The following is a 17,611-nucleotide window of genomic DNA, read 5'->3' on the forward strand; positions in this document are numbered from 1 at the left end:
GCACCAGAAAATGAAACAGCTCGCTGACTCTTGGGTTTGTCAATGGAAAGAGGAGAGTGTCAGAGCAGGAATCGCTCTGACTTGGCCGTAGATGGTCTCCAGCAGGAGGGAGGGAACGGACAACTGTCACGGCATTTCGAAGGGTTTGATGTTACGCGGTGCCGAGGGCTGTGTTCAGCCTAACGAAGGGATTTACATCGCATCCTGCAAGCCTGAAAGTCTTTTTTGATGGCACCAAATGTTCATGCATTCTTATTTCTTTTTCATTTATGTCTAATGCATTTGGGATTTTTTTAGGACTGGTAGAAATACATGCTCCTGAGATACATTTTCATTTCCAGGTAACAACATTTCTTCTGGAAGAGAATTTGGTTATCTTTATGAGCATGTTCATTTGGATATCTGTGCAATGGAAACAATAGAACAGAGCAATGAGCACATGGCAGTTGAAATGTGTCTGACTTGGAGCCCAGCTCCCACTGAGCATCACAGAGTGGGTGACTGGTTCTTCGTGACCCCTTTGAAAATAGCAAGCTATAGCAAGAAGGGACTCTGCAGCCAACTAGATGGAGACGAATACTTGTATGTATTTCTTTTTGAGTGAGGATTGACAGGTCTCATGAGTGTCATTGGTTTCTGAAGGGGCTTGGTCCCACCTATTCTTCATTCCAGCATCAATCTAGCACCTGGTGCTGGAAACTTGGGCTCTCCGTTCCCACAGGTCTTGCTCAGGCAGGTCTGGCACCTGTCCTTGAGCAGTGGTGTCAGGCCATGGGAGAGACAAGGCTGTTACTTGAGGTCTCAGCTCCAGCATGAGAGCAACTGCACTGAGTTGGCCTCATAGCTTCATCCAGGTTACACCAAAGGTGGGGACAAGGGGCTTCAGGACAGTCATGGGATTGGAGTGGAATGGGGCCCTGGGACTGGCCTGGGTCACTGGGGGCCAGGAGAAGGTGCACTGCAAGGACAAGATCTCCACAAGTCACCCAGGAGGCTGGTGTCTCAGTCTGGATAAAATGGAGATGTTGGGTGGTCTGAACTGAAAGCCCAAGATGAAAATGATGGTGGCCATCCTGTCCAGGTCATTCAGCTCCGTCCCCACCTGAGAAGGACAGGAGAAGTCTCTTGGCAGCCTGGAGATGGAGACCTTCTCTATTCAATGCTAACACCTGACTCGTAAAAAAAAAAAGTAGAGCTGTATTTAATGCAACCTGTAGGCTGCATGCTGCTTTGACGACAGAGACCAGATGTCTTTGATGGCTGGTTAGATGCGCAGGTATTATTAATTGGGTTGGTTAGCAGCTTTTTTGCCAGAATGATGTTAAGGTCGCAGTAGGGCAGCAATGACGATAGATGTGAAAAGCCCTTCACAGGCATCAGGACGTCTCCTTTCTGGATGGGGTGGGATGCGAACGGCGCGGCAGCGTCTCCGTTCGGAGCCCTTCAGAGCAGGATCTCTTGACTGTTGAACAATGCTTGGCAAAGAGGAGCTGGGTTTATAAATAATGCATTTCCTTTGTCTTGCAGGAGTTCTGGAGGCAGAGGTACAATCAGATCAGCTGTGAACAGCTTACATAGCAAATCTAATAGGTTTGTAAATTAGATTTTGTGTTCATTTGTTTTTGCTGTAAGGCAGCTATTAATCTGCTTCTCCTCTTTGCTGGATAGTGCTGTTCTTATTTAGCAAATGTATCTGTTTCTTTTCACTTCTGCTTTGCATTTTCGTAATCGTTTCTCCCCCTCCTTCCCCCAGCTCAGTGCAATAATCATTTGCGAATAACCAAGGATCTGCAAGTTGCGGTGATTGAGAGAATGGGAAAGAGAGAGTTACTTATTGTGAAAATAAGTCAGTGATAGAGTTGCCATTTTCGTAGTTTTACTACGTGCTATTAGAAGAGCGATCGCTGCCTTTGACACCAGAACTTCATTCGGTTTTATCATAATGCACTTCAGTAACGTCGCTCCATTGCAGAGCCATTTCGTGGCATCGCAGCTTCATTCGGTGCCTCTCTGTGTTATTTTTATGATAATTTCATGTCAGCCCAGCGTTACCAAGTGACACGGCTGCAAAGCTTAGTGACACCATGTGAGAAAGGAAGGGCGATGTCATTCTGTGATGATGTCATCACAAGTGATCAAAACACAGAAAATGGACAAAAAAAAAAAACAAACAAAAAATCATAGTTATTCCCAAGATTTCTTTACCCTATTCCCTTTATGATTTTTGACACCTTATAAGTAAGCTTTGCAAGACACGAGGTGATGCGGCAAAATGCAAGATGCAAACAAATCCACCAGCCTCGACTGGCAGCCTCTGGAGAGGTGCTGTACAAACACGCCCAAGGACACTGGCAGCCAGCATTTATAAACACGTTTCTTCGCCTTTCTGAAACATTCCATAGCGCGAGCCACTGTGTGTCCTCAGGAGGGCCTTCCCTGGGCTGGAGACATGCTCCCAGGAGCTGGATGTTGTCCATAAGCCTGGGCCACCAGCTCTGCCCCATCTCTCCCTCTTCTCCCTCCTTGGGGTTTACACACTTAAACGTATGTATTTACAAACCATTTCCCAGCTGGAAAAAGCCCTTTGCACTGGAGAAGGAGATTCCCTTTAGCTGATAGCGAGTGCTTTGGCTGTGTATTTCTCAGAGCGCTCTGAAGCGTGAAGGTTTTTTCGGGGCTGCGGACACATGCGCAGCTTCCTGATGAGGTGCTGGGGTATTCTCTTTGGAGGGCAGCTGGCTGGAATCAAATATTCAGAGGCTCCCTTAATTCGTGCCATTTGATGTAAATGGCACTGAAGTGCTGCAGCTGATTTGCTTCTCAGAGTAGGGATTAAAAGCTGGGGTCTCCCAGTGATCATCTCCAAGCCGCAGCATCTGTCTGTTGCCCGTCCCCCTGCTCATTTCTGGGTCTGGAGCAGGAGATACAGATGCTGAAGTCCTCGTGCTCTCTTCTTATAGGGGGAAAAGTTACCAGCGAGCCAGCCTCCCCCTATTCGGTACGGGATGCTCGTAGCCCGATCTCACAAGCAGCCCCCAGCCACGCAGATAAATTAATTTCTCCTTGGGTGAAGTGAAGGTTGCACTTCTCTGAGGAGGATTTTAACCCTCTCCAGGAGCTGAGCTGGCTCCGCTTTGGGATGCTCATGTGCAGCTACGAGGCAGCACAGCAGCAAACTCGGCTGCCCACGTAGGAAATGTCTCGGTGAATTTTGGGGGTTCCCCGGGGTTCTGGGGTGTCTTGTCCACGAGTGTCCATCTGCCAGCCTGTCTTTGCAGAGCCTGCTTGTGTTCCAGTGTGCATGCCTTTCTACAGCTGTCTGTGTAAGGTTGTGTTTTCTGTAGAGCTGTGCCTGCCTGTAAGTCTGTGTTCGTGTAAGCGAGCGGGTATTTAAAGATTTGTGTCCGTCTGCTTGAGTGTAGCAGAATACAAACAGGCTTTCAGTTCTTGTTGGGCTAATAACTACAATTTTGCTTTTCTGATGAAGTTTGAATTCCAGCAGCCAGAGCTGAACACAGTGATTAGAAGTGCCATTGGGATGCTAACGGATCCCGTGTCTCTCCCTCTCCCTGTCTTTCTTTTCTCTAGAGCTGAAGTAGTAATAAATGACTCTTCGTCTCCAGCTGTTGTTGACAGAAGTAATGAAAGCATTAAGCACAACATTAAACCAGCAACATCCAAATGGAGACACAACCAGACACTCTCTTTGAAGATCAGGTACTGGTAATTACCTATAGGACAAGAGACAGATTTGGTCTTCGCCACGGCAAGCTGGCAAATTGCCTCTGTATATCATCTAAAGAAGTCGAGGAAGAAATAAAAGGCTTATCTCCTGCTGAGCTAGGCTTCATATCTGTAAGCGATCACTTGGAAATGAATTCCCAGCTGAACTAACTGGCCTTGCAATGACGAAACAAGGAGCACTTGAGCCCCCATTTTCCCGGCCAAGTGGAATTAGTGTGTGCTGGTGGTGGGTCATGGAGGGGAGAAGGAGACCCTCTTCCCACGGTAAATGCAGGGACCCCCAACTAATGCTGGGCTGACCATGCTAGCCTGCCCCGGGAAGGGATGGGTGGAGAAGGAGCAGGTGTTAAGATGGAGATACCTGTTTGTAAGCAGTGTCTGGAGAGCATCAGTCAGATGGAGTGGCCACAGAGCGAGGGCAGCCAGGAGGTTTGTCTTATGCATGACCCAGGTTATCTCTGTACCTCACCTGATGGGGCTATTTTCTTCCCTGTTCTCAGGAAACAGATCTTGAAGTTCCTGGATGCAGAGAAGGACATTTCAGTGCTGAAGGGGACGCTGAAGCCAGGGGACATCATCCACTACGTCTTTGACAGGGACAGCACCATGAACGTCTCGCAGAACCTGTACGAGCTGCTGCCCCGCACCTCGCCCCTCAAGGGCAAGCAGTTCCCCACCTGCGCCATCGTGGGCAACTCGGGGGTCCTGCTCAGCAGCGGCTGCGGCCCCGAGATCGATGCACACAGCTTCGTGATAAGGTAAGGGGCTGTGCCCTGCTGCACGATGGGGCTGAGGGGGGTTCAGAGGGGTTCGGAGAGGTGGAAAGGGGCTGGAGTCCTGATCAGCGCAGCCTTGGCAGCCCCATGTGCACACACAGAGTTCACCGCTGCAAATGCCCACTGCAAACTCTTCCACCCACCGCCGAGTGCTCCCCCAGTGTTGTTGCAAATGCACCCCATGTCTTCTCATGGTGTACCATTAACCCCTCCCAGGGCACCATTAACCCCCAGCACTCCCAGTCCCAAACGCTCCCATTTTTTTCCCACATTCTTGCCCTCTTGCAAACAAACCCTGTCCTGGACTCTCCCATGGACATGGGCTCAATTCTTCCCCAAATCACTTCTGCCCTCAAGCACTGGGTGCACCACATGGTGCCAGAGCCAGGTCTGACTCTCCCCTGTGACCAGTCCTTCCCCAGCACCGATGTCCCCGCAGATGCACTGCCTCGTGGACCTGCAGCAGCAGATCCTGACCCACACTGGGGCTCACACCAGATTCGCTACAGAAGATGCTTGAAGTGGAGGGGAGGAGCACACCTGCCCTCCCGTCCCTGACACCCATGTACATCTCTTAGCTGAGGGGCTGTAGGAGTCTGCTGATGATTTATATATGTGCAGACATTTGCTTTCTGGCGAGTCTATTATGAAGACAGCCCAATCCATCAGCAGCTCACAGAGGCACTCCCTGGCATGACGTTGGAATGAGGATAATGTCACCTCTGCCCCCCGCTCACACCCGGCTGCTCCAGCCTACCTGTCCGCAGGGGACGGGGCCATTATCGTTTCCATCCTTAAGTGTAATCAGAGAGAGCAAAGGGAAAAATTGCTTAGTGCATTCTGGCAGAGCTTAGGGAGGGGCTTTCATGCCAGGCAGCAAAGTTGCAGGAGGAAAGCTTTTCTGGGTGTAAGGATTGGGATTTTGAGCAACTTCTCCCCAGCCGTGTATACTAGTGCAGGTGCTAGTGGGACATGCTCTTCCCACCGTAGGTTATCTAAGCCACCACCTGAACCTGCATCTTCCTGAGGAGGGTTTGCTCCCTCCAGGCAGCCTTTTCAGCAGGGCTGGCAGTTACCAGTGATGGGCTCTGTGTCCAGAGTACAGCTTCGCCCTTCAGATCCGATGTTATTTGCAGTGAGTGGATCAGAAGGGCCCCACGTGCCAGCAGCTGGATTTTCTTTACACCATTCCCTTTGTCTCCCCATCTATAAAGTAGAAATGGCTGATTCTCGAGGCAGATGGTTAGGATGCAATTCCTGCTCGTTAAATACTGTAACTTCCCTGTAAAACGCTGCAGGAGAGCACGCAGTGTGTGAACACATGGGTACCCTCTGGTTTTCACCACCCAGGGGGACCATCTCTCTGCATCCCCCCCATCAGCTGGTCCCCAGGGCCATTTTCCCAGTGCCACATGCGTGGCATGGCCACGGCTTAATGGCTGTGAATCCCCCCTCGAGGAGCTGTAGGAAACCACCGTATAACGAGGGTGATTCGTTGGCAATTTATCCCGCAGCCTTTGTCCCTGGCATGGTGCAGGAGCTCATGGCACGGGAGCTGGCAGAGAGCTCCCAGGGGACTGCGTGTGCCCATATCTGCATGCACAGCCCGAGAGGAGGCATCAATTAATACCACAGAAAGAGATGTTTTTTGAGGGTCACAGCCTCCAGACAGCCAAACCCTGTGGAGACAATGTCCTGGCATCCACCTCCCGCTGGTGTCATCATTGCTGCCGGTGCCACCGGGTCTGCTGTTAGCAGAGACTCACCAGGAGGAGAAAAGGGACTTGGGATAATATTACCCCAGCAAGGCTAGAATTACGAGGCAAGCGCTTTCCTTGCGTGGGAAAGGCCGTGTCGTTTCAAATCTGCTGTGGCAGCAAAGACGGGAGGTTTGTTGCTACGTGTTATTTTTGGACTGCGCCAGAAGAGATACTGATCCGTACAAACCCACCCACCAGACACCAAAGTTGTGTCTGTTATTAGCATTGCCCCAGAGGAATAAGCATGCACATGCCAGCATGTTGAGGAATGATGACCTGGTATTAAGACGGCTCATCGTTACCAGGCCAGAGCCTCTCTAATTTATTGCAGAGACTCATTCTCCCTCCTCCTCCTCCTCCCAAAAGCGAGGCCCAATGGGCACATCTGTCACCGGCCCCGGCTTTTGGCATCAAACACCCCTCGTGTTTGTCACGGCCCTCTCTCGCGTCCATTGTAAAGGGCAGTTCGGTGTTTCCCCTCGCAGGTGCAATCTGGCCCCTGTCCAGGAGTACTCGCAGGACGTGGGCTTGAAGACGGACCTGGTGACTATGAACCCCTCGGTCATCCAACGGGCCTTCGAGGACCTGGTGAACGAGACGTGGAGGGAGAAGCTGCTGCAACGCCTCCACAGCCTCAACGGCAGCATCCTCTGGATCCCGGCGTTCATGGCCAAGGGGGGCAAGGAGCGAGTGGAGTGGGTGAACGAGCTCATCCTGAAGCATCACATCAACGTCAGGACTGCCTACCCCTCGCTGCGCCTGCTGCATGCTGTCCGAGGGTGAGAGCGTTTCTGGTGTGCTCGGAGCCAGGATTTCATGAGCCTCCTGACCTGGAGAGCAATCAATGGGTTTGTGCTGGAGGCAAATGGCACGAGCAGTTTCTTTCTGCAGACCATGAGGAGGACTCCACGGGTGGTGGCTGGTCCCTAGATGAGCACTGGAGACCCCCTCGCAAGCAGGGTCTGCCCACTCTGTTGAGTGTGAGGTCTTTTAGCCATGCAACAGAGTGAGCCTAAGTCTTCCAGCGCTTTGCTCACTGTAAACCTGGATGTCACCACAGTAACTCCCCGACCTACAGTTAAGGCTCTCCTTGGAGGAACGTGTGTGTGTTGTGGTTTGTGGAGCTAGTGACAAGGTTTGTCACTGTGTGCCTAAGTGACACGTGCACATCTCGCACAGCTCCTCAGGTTGGGTTGCTCATGGCAGCCTGGATGGGCTCGGCAGAGGACCAAGAGCTGTTCACGAGTAGCCTGCATGCTCCTGTAGCTAATTGCACTGCTCATCTTAAATGACCAGCCTAGGGAAGGGACTGACATGGTCTGGTCCTGCTGCTCAGATAAATAGGGTCAGGTGGTGGTGAATAGACTTACTGGGAGGGAAGGACGGGGTCTTTCTGCTCTCTCATTGCAACCAGGTGTGTGGGAGACAGTGGTGTGATGGGGATGGGAAGACTATAAAAGAAAGAGAGCTCCAGGGCTGAGACTTCCATGTAAGTGGCTGGGTAATGGGGTAAGCTCTTGCTTTTTTGCTTTATTTCTCTAGGGAGAGTTATTTAGGGGGTCTAGGCAGGCGGTGGCTTATGCTGGAGATGGTTTAGTGGCAGTAGTTGTCCTCTCTGATCCTGACTAGACCCTATTGCTCTCCTGGGATGGGAATTCACTCGTGCAGCTGGTTCTCCCATCTCTAAGCCTCAGCATTAATGTTTTTTGATTGCTTTGAGTGCTTCTTCCCCAACCCAGCTCTGAGCCTGAGCTCCTCTGGTCAGTTGGTCCATGCTGGGTGTTGCTCTGTCCCAGCGTGGGTTATGTGTCAGTGCAGGGTGTAGGCACGGGACAGACTTTGGGGTCCTTTCCTGCCTAAGGGGGTGCTCCAGGGAGTGGGGTGTGAAGGGCAGCTCTGCAGGCAGCCCAGGCAAGCTGGGAGGAGTGGAGGCTCTTGTGCCGTGGTGCATCACAGGCAGAAAGAACTGTGTCTGCCCCAAGTGCCTGTGTTTGGGGCTTCCCTGGGCCCGAGAGGCATTTTACAGAAAACACTGGCTTTGAGGTAAAGAAAGGGAAGGAAACAATACCACAACTCCCAGAAAGGGAGGAGAGGAAGGAAAAAAAACCCCCACAACCCAAATTCTGAGCTATTTCTAGCTGTAATTGACTTACTTTCATCTGTCAAAATAGAATTAAGCTGCTGTAACAAGCCCTTTAAATCAACAGGCTGCTAATCCTGTGCTGGCAACCATTCCTCGTGCCAGAAACTTCCCTCAGGAAGCTTTGTGGAGGGATTGGCAAGGGCTGGGCATCGCTTTCCCACGGCAGAGGAGGAGGGTGCCTTGATAAGCTCTGCTGCTGAACTATCTTCCAACTTGCGGCATCTTCCTGGCCCTCTTGTGCTGCAGCCCTGCGGCCCGGCCAGGCGCTCTGGTTGTCCCCGTGCATCTCCCACAGAGCAGTGCTGGAGCCACCACTGGTGCTGGCAGGTCCTGCCTGGCTGGGGGGGATGCAGGGATTTTGGGTCAAGCCCAGGGGTTCAGTGCTGTCTCTCGGTGCATGGAGTGATGCACCCCTCTCCCCCGTGGCTTGGAGTAGTGTCTTCCTTTGCACATGTTAGTGTTCCCGTGGGTTTTAATGTGGTCCCGTGCAAGGAATATGGGTTCAGGCTTCTGAAAACCCACTAGGGCTCAGAGGGATGCGACCAGTTAGACCAGCAAGAGAGTGAAGTAGCCAGCATTGGTGGCTGGCTGGGATGGGTTTGGTACCAGCACGTGGTCGGACACTGGCTGATGCTGATGACAGGCTCTAAGTACCTGGTCTGAGTTACAGCCGAGACCTCAGTCCTGTCCTTTGGGCTGCTCACTGTGCTGTGGGGCAGTGGAGAAAGGTGGGTCATGGCTGCACTGAGGCAGCACTAATTCAATTATAACTGCAGAAGCTGATGCTGATCCTTGTCAGGGGTTGCCCTCTAAGCCAAGGGAGCTGCTGCCTGACCTGCCCTCCTGCTCTCACACTTATCAGCAGGAAAACAAGGATGCCTGCTAATTAACGATTAATAGAATTAAAACTGCAGGCTCCTGAGCTAGCTAGAACTGATGGGAGCACTTTAACACCTACCCAATGTGGTGTGGCCTGGCCAAAGAGCTGTGCAGAGAGACCACCCAGGGCTGGGGGGCAAGGGGCTGTGATGTTCTGGGGGAAGGCTAGAGTCAACGTTAACCCGTTCCTTGGTGCAGCCTCCTCAGGTTTGGACTTGGGTGGATTTAGGAGTGATTCAAGCAGTGTTGAATGAACTGGCCACAGCTGAGGAGGGGGTGTGCTGATGCTTTTGGTGCTATATAGGATGTCTGTCAGGTACCTATAGGGTTGTCTTGGCCGTCTGCTCTGGGTAATTGATATGATGTAGTCTGGGATGAAGAAAGAGTCTTTCCTCAGGTCAAACTGACCGGAATCAGTAGGAGGTTACTTATTCATCTGCTGTGATACTGTCTAATTCCTAAGATCATCATATATTTTTGTTTATGAGCTCCTTGCTGTAACAGGCATATGATCTCCAATTACTTCCTCTGTCTCTCCAGCTCTCTGAGGAACACGCCGGTTTGTAGCATTACACTTTTCTTTGGCAGATCTGAGATTTGTGAAATAAATAAATTTTGTGGCATGCAATAGGGAACATCGGTTCCCACAAAGCCCCACAGAGCATCCCTCTGTGCTACAGTGGGCTGCAGTTGCAGGGATGTCCTGTCTTCTCCTTTGCTGGATAAAGCTACCCTTTACAATGTAGCCTGAGTTGATTTGGAAATCACAAAGAAATGGAGGAGGTCTTTCAGCCAAGACACTCTTCTATATATTTTATTTTTTTCAAGGAATAGCACTTTCTACAAAGACTGACGTTATCTCAGCCAACTTCAGTTTGGCTACAAAAGCTTTGCCTTTTCTCTTCTTCCTTCGCTTTCAGTGAAATACGTTTGTGAGTTCTTGACTCCTCCTTGAACCGCAGTATTTATTGTCCGGCTCTGCTTTCCCCCAGACCAGAATGCATTTCAGTGGCAATTGAGCAGTTTTTCCTACAATTTTCAGTGTATTTGGGGCATTTGTCGAGTGTGCATTGCTGAGATAAGTAAAAAGCATTTGGTTTTGTTGTCCTCAACAGCATCATTTGAGACATCACCTTCCTGGCTGTGAGGGTGCCTTAAATGTTTGCTGATAGCTTTTTGTGTTGGCGATTCTGGATAATCTGTGCAATAGGACGGAGGCTTTTCTCACACGGTTAAACTCCCCATCTTCACGCGATGAGGGGAGAGAGCCATCAGCGTTTCAATGATGGAGGAGCTCCAAAGGAAGGAGAGTCACTACCCAAGGCTGAGGAGGAAAGCTGTGCCATGGCAGGGAGCCAGCTCGCGGGGACGGTGCCATGCATTTTGGGGGTGCGTGATTCACTTCGGAGCGATTGTATAAAATGTCTCCTAAGCAATTCATCTGGCAAGTGCAGTGCTCATCTCCTGGCTTGGAAGCAAGCAAGCCCCTTATAAGTCATCTGTTAGTGTCTCCAAAAAGCCTTGTAATCCCTATTGCCAAGCAGCTTTTGTCAGAGAAATAACAAGCAATGCAGGAAGCAGGGGAAAATAATTGTGTCTGAAGGTTTGACTATCACTCCTTGCGGAGAATTCATGGCCACGTTTCAGTTTGCCTTGTATAATCTAGTCTAGCATTTCTCACTGTGTCCATCACGAGGGTCTCTTGGCAGTAACCAATTCTAATCCCGTAAGATTTTGTTGAAGAGCTTCTTGAAAGAAAAAAAAACTAAAAAAAATCAATAAATCTTCCAGCTCCTTGACTTGGTCTCCCATTAGGTTTAACATCTAAATAGCTGTGACAGTTCACATGTGCTTTTCACGACAGCGACCGCCTTGCTCAGGGTCCGTAGCTTTCATAGTGCAGCTCTGCCGCGTGCCCTCGGAAGTGCCACCTGGTGGGACATACGGTGGATCCATCTTTGCCTCAGAGGTCTCCCTGGGTCCTCGCACCCAAACAACGTCTAAGCCTTTGCTGATTTTTCAGGGCAGTGCTGCTCAGCTGCTGCCTTTCCCATCCATCAGCCATGGTGGAAACCCTTGCCTTGTGTCCTGATTACAACACATCCTTTCCAACAGTCTTGCCTTGCTTGTAGCCATGCAGGACGCACGTGTGCAGGTTGTTCTCCTGAGCTGTTGCTTTGATCGCATCAGCCCCCTCCTTTGCATCCCTCCATGGGCTCCCCTTTTCTCCAACACATTAAACCTAAGCTGCTGCTTTTCCTTTTCGCAGCCCTCAGAGCTCATCTTTTATCACCCTCTATCTTGAGATGGTTCTGCTGTTGATTAGCCAGTGTCACCCAGTTGTGGGGTTTCTAAACAAGCTCCTTCATGCTTCTTCCCATATGGTCCTTAAGCTCACAGGGGCTCCTCTGAAATATCTGCCCCCAGGGACTTGTGCCTTAAAGCCCTTCCTCTCTGGTTCCACAGACAGTTTAAGGACAGTGGTCCTGTGCTCGGGTGAGGGATGAAGATGACCAAAGCCTTTAGGGGGGGGAAAAATAGCTGTTCACAAGTGTGTGACTGGGTTAGGGTGTGAGGGACTATGAACGCCCAGTAAAACTACAGGTGGGTGAGATAAGTGGATATCCCACAAATAAATCCTTGTGCGAGCAATTATTCTTGCCCCTCTGCACTTGAGCAGATGAGGCATGTTGTATCCGAGCTGTGGCGTGTCTGCGCTGGGACCGTGAGATGGTTAATTTGTTCTGGTTAATTGGGAAGAAGACTTAGTCTTTTCTTTGTCAAAAGAAGGGGAGGGGCATAGGAAGGAAAGGGGAGCAAAATAGGATAATCCTCTTCCCAGTTACTTTCCTCCTCTTCTGTCTGCTTGGAAATGGTGTAACTTGTGGGTGCTGCGCACCATGTGTGTTTGAAAGGGCACTGCAGTGCTCAGGACCTGGAGGAGAGAAGTTACTTATCCGTGACCCAGCGTTGGTTTGCTTGCACCAAGTCACCAAAACCAGACCCAAGGCACACAGTACAGATCCAGTCTGGATACAGAGGCTTGATTTGGTGTTTAGGCTTTGCCCAGTGTGGGAATAAAGCCCAACTCTGACTCCAGATCCATCTTTAGGAGTCTGTTAGCATGAATCTCGATGGGTACCTGCCCATTCCCACCTGTCCAGCACTGATCTCATCGCTGTATGTGGCTCTCGGCTATTTTGGTGGGGGTGACAGAGGAGACATGGACAGAAAAGGGCTGGGAGAAGCTGGATGGGGGATAGCGTTGCTCCCTGGGCTCCAACACTTCACCTTCATCCACCCAGCAGCCGGGAGACATGCTGTGCCCTGCCAGCACCGGCGGGTCCTGTCCTCGCCTGCGCCAAGGCGAGTGCGGCGCACCATCAGGGCACTCGCTCTGATTATCTGTAGCTCGTTTTTTATGGCTATTAATGGGAGCGGGATGTGTGTGGCAGACTGATAATGTGCTTCTGACAGTCAAGGTCTAGCACCTCCACAACAGCTTGTGTTTGTATCGTGCTTTTATGAATAAGCTGTTTTAAAAAGGTCTGAAAATGCATTATTTCAGCTATTCTCATTTGTATCGCTAAATAATGCAGCTGATACTGCTGAAACTTGATTTCTTCATTGACCTGGGTTTGTTTTATTCATTTCATCAGGGCGATGGATTTTCTGTTCATTTTATCCTGCAGGTTAACCCTTACCTGGAGGGTACAGGTTTCCTTAGGGTTTTCTTGGCCGTGTCAGGAGGTGATGGGTAAGCACAGAGCAGGACCCTGCCCTCGCTAGCGGTCCTCAAACACTGCCTGCAGGGAGGGGATTTGCACCCAGCGTCTCAGCCCAAATCAAGACCAGGCTGTGCTCCCTGGATTCGGTGATGCCGGGGGAGGATGAGCTCTGTCAGTGCGGTGGGGTGCGTGCTCCAGATGTGCGATGTGGAGGCTGCCACCTTCCCTGGCTCAGGTGGGAGCTGCGGCTTCCAAGGGGCAGTTCCAGAGCGTTTTGTCTCCTGAAGGATTCCCACTGGGCTTTAAGGTCCAAAAGCAGCGGTCGCTTCCCTTGTGGCTGCAGCGCAGCCCCCTCGCAGGAGGCACACACCCGTGGTCAGGCAGCCGGCAGCAGTGCTGTGCAGTTCTGCTTAGGAGGCTGCTTAAGTTTCTTGGAAACTTTTCTTTTTGGAAAACTGGTGTTGCTGAGGAGCAACCAGAACCACCTGCCAGCTAGGATGAGACTCTCTGAACTGCTCTTCTTGAAGCCTCTGTCCTTGGTTACCATCAGGTATTAATTCAAAGAAGTGCTAGGGCTTGTGTCTAGGCTGCCTCCTTGCAAAAGATGGCCTCGAAGATCTGATGGCATTTTCAATCTGTCACTATCATGATCCGAAGGAAGAGCTGTCTCGAACAATTTTTGCCTGACAGCATCACGGTTCCGGTTCATAGCTGCATCCCGCTCGGGCACCAGCCTATCTCTGTAGCTTCTTCCACCCCTGAGGGTTTATTTACAGAAACGACACAGCACCAGCTTTTGAAGGAGGTCCACGCTGCGAGAACAGCTCCGAGAAAGGAGGTATTGGGTTTCAGGACTGCTCTTTGCTCTTCTCTTTTAATTACGGTCTCTTTCCATAAAATGTTGCAGTTAATAGTTATGGTGATTGGTGTAGCCAATTTGAAAAATAATTACTGCCTGCTTCAAGATTATCTTTCCTCCTAATTAAAATCCTGGACCTCCCATATTAAAGGTGCGCTGTTGACACAGCATCCCATGTGCGCCCAGACAGCCTCATTTGAATTTACAGAATTAATTAGGTTTTATTTCCATCCCCAGCTGTTCTCTTCTGCACCAGGAATGTGGCCGCTGTCTCAGTTGGCCAGTGGTGGGAGAGAGAAGAGGGAGATCTTCCTGTATATCTCCCACGCTCCCATCATAAACCAGTCATTAAAAAGTATTCCCAAGACCTCACCGGAGCATTTCTCACCTTCGCTGTCCAGGAAACAAATTGCAAGCGCTGTGGCATGGCCTATGTTATGGTTTGGGCATTATGTATGTCGTCTGTGTGGGTGGGCTGGGACAGCCTGGAGTCCATCACCCCCTCCCAGAGCTGCAGCCAGCAGCGAGAGTTTATGATGCTGTGGGAGAGAGGTTTGTCATCCTTCTCGTTTTTGCAATGCCGTGCCTGCAATAGAGGGGAAATACAGATAAAAGAGCCAGGCTTTTAATTTTTATTATAAGAAACTGAGTTGGCATTGTTCCCTACCCCGATATTATTGAGTGAGCGGGGGGGATACGCCGGGTTGGGTTTGGTCAGGCTGCTTTTGGGTACTGGTTGCACACACTTGTTGGTCTTGGTGAGGCTGTTTGGGCGCGCTGGGTTGCAGAGGATGGCACGCTCCTGTGTTTGACCCAGGTCATTTTTGTCATCATTAATACGCTGGAAACATTGGTGGTCACATGAATGTTCTGTACCCGCGTGCAAGGGTCACTTCATCGTGCTGTCAAGGTCGTTGTGCGTTCATAGAGTTTTTACAGCCTCTCAACAAAACCCCAAAGTTAGTGTTTTGAGCAGGTGTAAGGTCACCAGTACCTTTCTGTGCTCTGGCTGGCAAATTGATAGAAGGAGAGTTTTAAGGCTAAAGCAGCTGCAGGACAAACCCAGACAGTTATCTTCCCCCAAAGCCAGCCGGTTAATGTGGCTTGACAGTTCTTCCCAGGTAGTTTCCCTGCTGCATGAGGGTATCCTAATTCACAGGGTTAAATGGTTGTGACAGTCTCCCATTTCTCTCCACGTGCCAGGGGTTTAATGTGCTTACCTGTAAACTCATCAGGGAGGCTGTTTTATGGCTACCTGTGGGAGAAGATTGCCTTGGCACCGCGGTGAGCTTTGCTGTGTCCCCATAGCACAACCCATATGCCCGGGCAAGCCCACAAAATGCTGACGCTGTGCCTCTGAGATACTGGTTCTCACCAGTTTTCCCCCAGTCTCTTGCTCCATTTTTTTGTGCTGGATGCTGAGGAGACAAGTCAGGCAAGGAGGACCTCCCCAAAACATTGTACTTGGCTTTTGCTAAAGCTACAGGCGCTTGGACAGCCCTGGGGTGTGGGACCCCAGTAAACCCTGCTGTGCCCTTCCTGCACGCTCAAGGCAGTCACTCTGCTTCCACAATTTGATTCACCAGAAAAGTCAATTTTTCTCTTATCTGACTGAGAACAAGCAAGTACATTTTGTGCCTTAGTTGCTAAATTTTAATGGCTTTCATGAAAAGCTAATTTGCGGGATTAAGGCTGAGCTCTCCCAAGGGTTCCCACTGAGTGCCAGAGCCTCAGGAGCCTGGCAGAAAGTGCGAATGAGGAGCAAGACAATTCCCGAGGCTCCGCGTGCGACAGTGGGACCCAGCCGAGGATCCCAAACCTCTGGGTGAGAGCACAGAAATGCCACGTGCTTTGCTCCGCTTCCTCGTGCCTTTTATCCAAAGCGCTGCCAGTCACTCGCCTGACCCCAGGACCTTTGAAATATCTATTAAAAATAATCCGAGGGCTTTGAACGGGCTGCAACACGGCGGGATGTGCTGCCTGCACCATCCCTACCTGCTGTGGGGCAGCGCCGGCATCGGATGTGCTGGGGGAGGAAGGAGGGAGTGCACCGGGGGGAAGACAATACACACCACCTACCTCCGCCAAACCTTTTGCTTTCTGATTTTGCTCCTCTGACTATTTTTCTGTTGAGCAAACCAGGTAAGTTGCCTGTGCAATAAACACTGGGAACATCTTCTTACAGAACGTTGATGCTGCAGTAACTTCTGTCAGCAGCCCAAAATACAACTGCTGATACTGTTTCTGCTCATGCATCACTGCAGGATGCCTCCTTCCCCTGGTCTTTTTGCCATCCCCCATAAAAACTAACGTACTTTTCAGCAGCGAGCACAGCTGACCATGCAATATGACAGTATTATATATTACAACGTGCCGTATTGTGTATCTCCTGGACTGGTGTTGCAAAGTGTGGTGATGTGTTTTGGTCCAGGATCGCAGCAGCAATTGCTGGGTGTAACGGGAACATGGCAGTGTGTTTTAGCTCTTTCAGCCTGGTGACCCTTTATTCTGAGGTAAATGTTTTTACAGCCCTGTTGTGTTTACTGTTGGAGTAAAAATCTTCACTCGTCGATGAAAATCATCAGCGTGTGTGCGTGAGAGTGTGCCTGCTTCGAGGGGTTGCTGGAGTCTACTTGACTTGTGGATGGTTTGGTCTGTGGTATTGATCTCCTAGGTTGATTGGAAGATAATTGTAGGCTGAAGTGCTGAAGTACTGAAGGCCACTGTTGCAAGCAATTTGTTTTTCATAAAGGATTGCTGAGGCATGAGATGCTTCAATGCCATAGCAACAAGTGTGATGTAACCGCCAGACAGAGAGCAGGAGGATGCTTATTCATGAAGCAATCCCTAAAGAGGCTTTTTCTTGGCATGGAGAACTCTTCTGCGAGTCAGAAACCTCTCACTTTGAATCATCAACGTATCTCAGTCAGAGGCTGGAGAGACAAAATCTGCAAGACACGAGCCTCGTGTGTGTGGGGAATAACGTGCTTTCCTCTACTCTCCCTTTGCAGGTACTGGCTCACGAACAAGGTGCACATCAAGCGACCCACCACCGGCCTCCTCATGTACACCTTAGCCACACGATTCTGCAACCAGATTTATCTCTACGGCTTCTGGCCCTTTCCCCTGGACCAGAACCAGAATCCGGTCAAGTACCACTACTACGACAGCCTGAAGTACGGCTACACCTCGCAGGCCAGCCCGCACACCATGCCCTTGGAGTTCAAAGCCTTAAAGACGCTGCACCAGCAAGGAGCCTTGAAGCTGACTGTGGGGGAGTGCGATGGGGCCACGTAGGGTGGTCCCCGGCCGCGTTCCTGCACAGCCACGGGAGGAAGGGGAGGGGGTGGAAAGGACGAGTGGTGCCTGGTGGGGTTGGTTGTCTTTGTTAATGCGCAGAACAGCAACACAAATATATATACGTGGTACCTATATATATTGACCTGAGTATTATAACTGTTTGGTGTTCACCAAGGAAGGGGCAGGAGAGATGCGGGAGCATCTGGCATGACTGGCCTGGGCAAGACCCCTTGCTGTGGGCTTGCTGGGCTCGGCAGGGTGTTCGCCCTACGTCAGAAAGGTGTGGAGGTGGCCTTGGTTTTTGAGGGTGTGTTAGGTGATGGGTAAACGTTAAGCCATTTGTCGTGACTGGTCCAAGGTTGGTAGTTAGTTTGTTTGGCCAAGGACGCTGGCGCTCTGCAGCAAGGCACGTTCTTGGCCCC

General features: G+C 50.7%; 1 protein-coding gene across 2 annotated transcripts in view; it reads left to right on the forward strand.

Moving 5' to 3' along the window:
- Positions 1 to 17,323, forward strand: part of ST8SIA2 (ST8 alpha-N-acetyl-neuraminide alpha-2,8-sialyltransferase 2) — a 31,197-nt gene extending 13,874 nt beyond the window's left edge. The window contains exons 2-7 of one of the 2 annotated variants that reach the window (XM_068410601.1): positions 342 to 582; positions 1,528 to 1,590; positions 3,589 to 3,717; positions 4,245 to 4,502; positions 6,766 to 7,059; positions 16,901 to 17,323. In XM_068410601.1, coding sequence (XP_068266702.1) covers positions 342 to 582; positions 1,528 to 1,590; positions 3,589 to 3,717; positions 4,245 to 4,502; positions 6,766 to 7,059; positions 16,901 to 17,186 — 1,271 coding nt within the window. In that variant the 3' untranslated portion in view covers positions 17,187 to 17,323. The remainder of the gene's footprint in view (positions 1 to 341; positions 583 to 1,527; positions 1,591 to 3,588; positions 3,718 to 4,244; positions 4,503 to 6,765; positions 7,060 to 16,900) is intronic. The other variant, XM_068410602.1, reaches the window with a different exon arrangement.
- The last annotated feature ends 288 nt before the right edge of the window (positions 17,324 to 17,611 follow it).

Source organism: Nyctibius grandis, chromosome 11 (assembly GCF_013368605.1).
Source record: "Nyctibius grandis isolate bNycGra1 chromosome 11, bNycGra1.pri, whole genome shotgun sequence".
Classification (NCBI taxonomy): domain Eukaryota; kingdom Metazoa; phylum Chordata; class Aves; order Nyctibiiformes; family Nyctibiidae; genus Nyctibius; species Nyctibius grandis.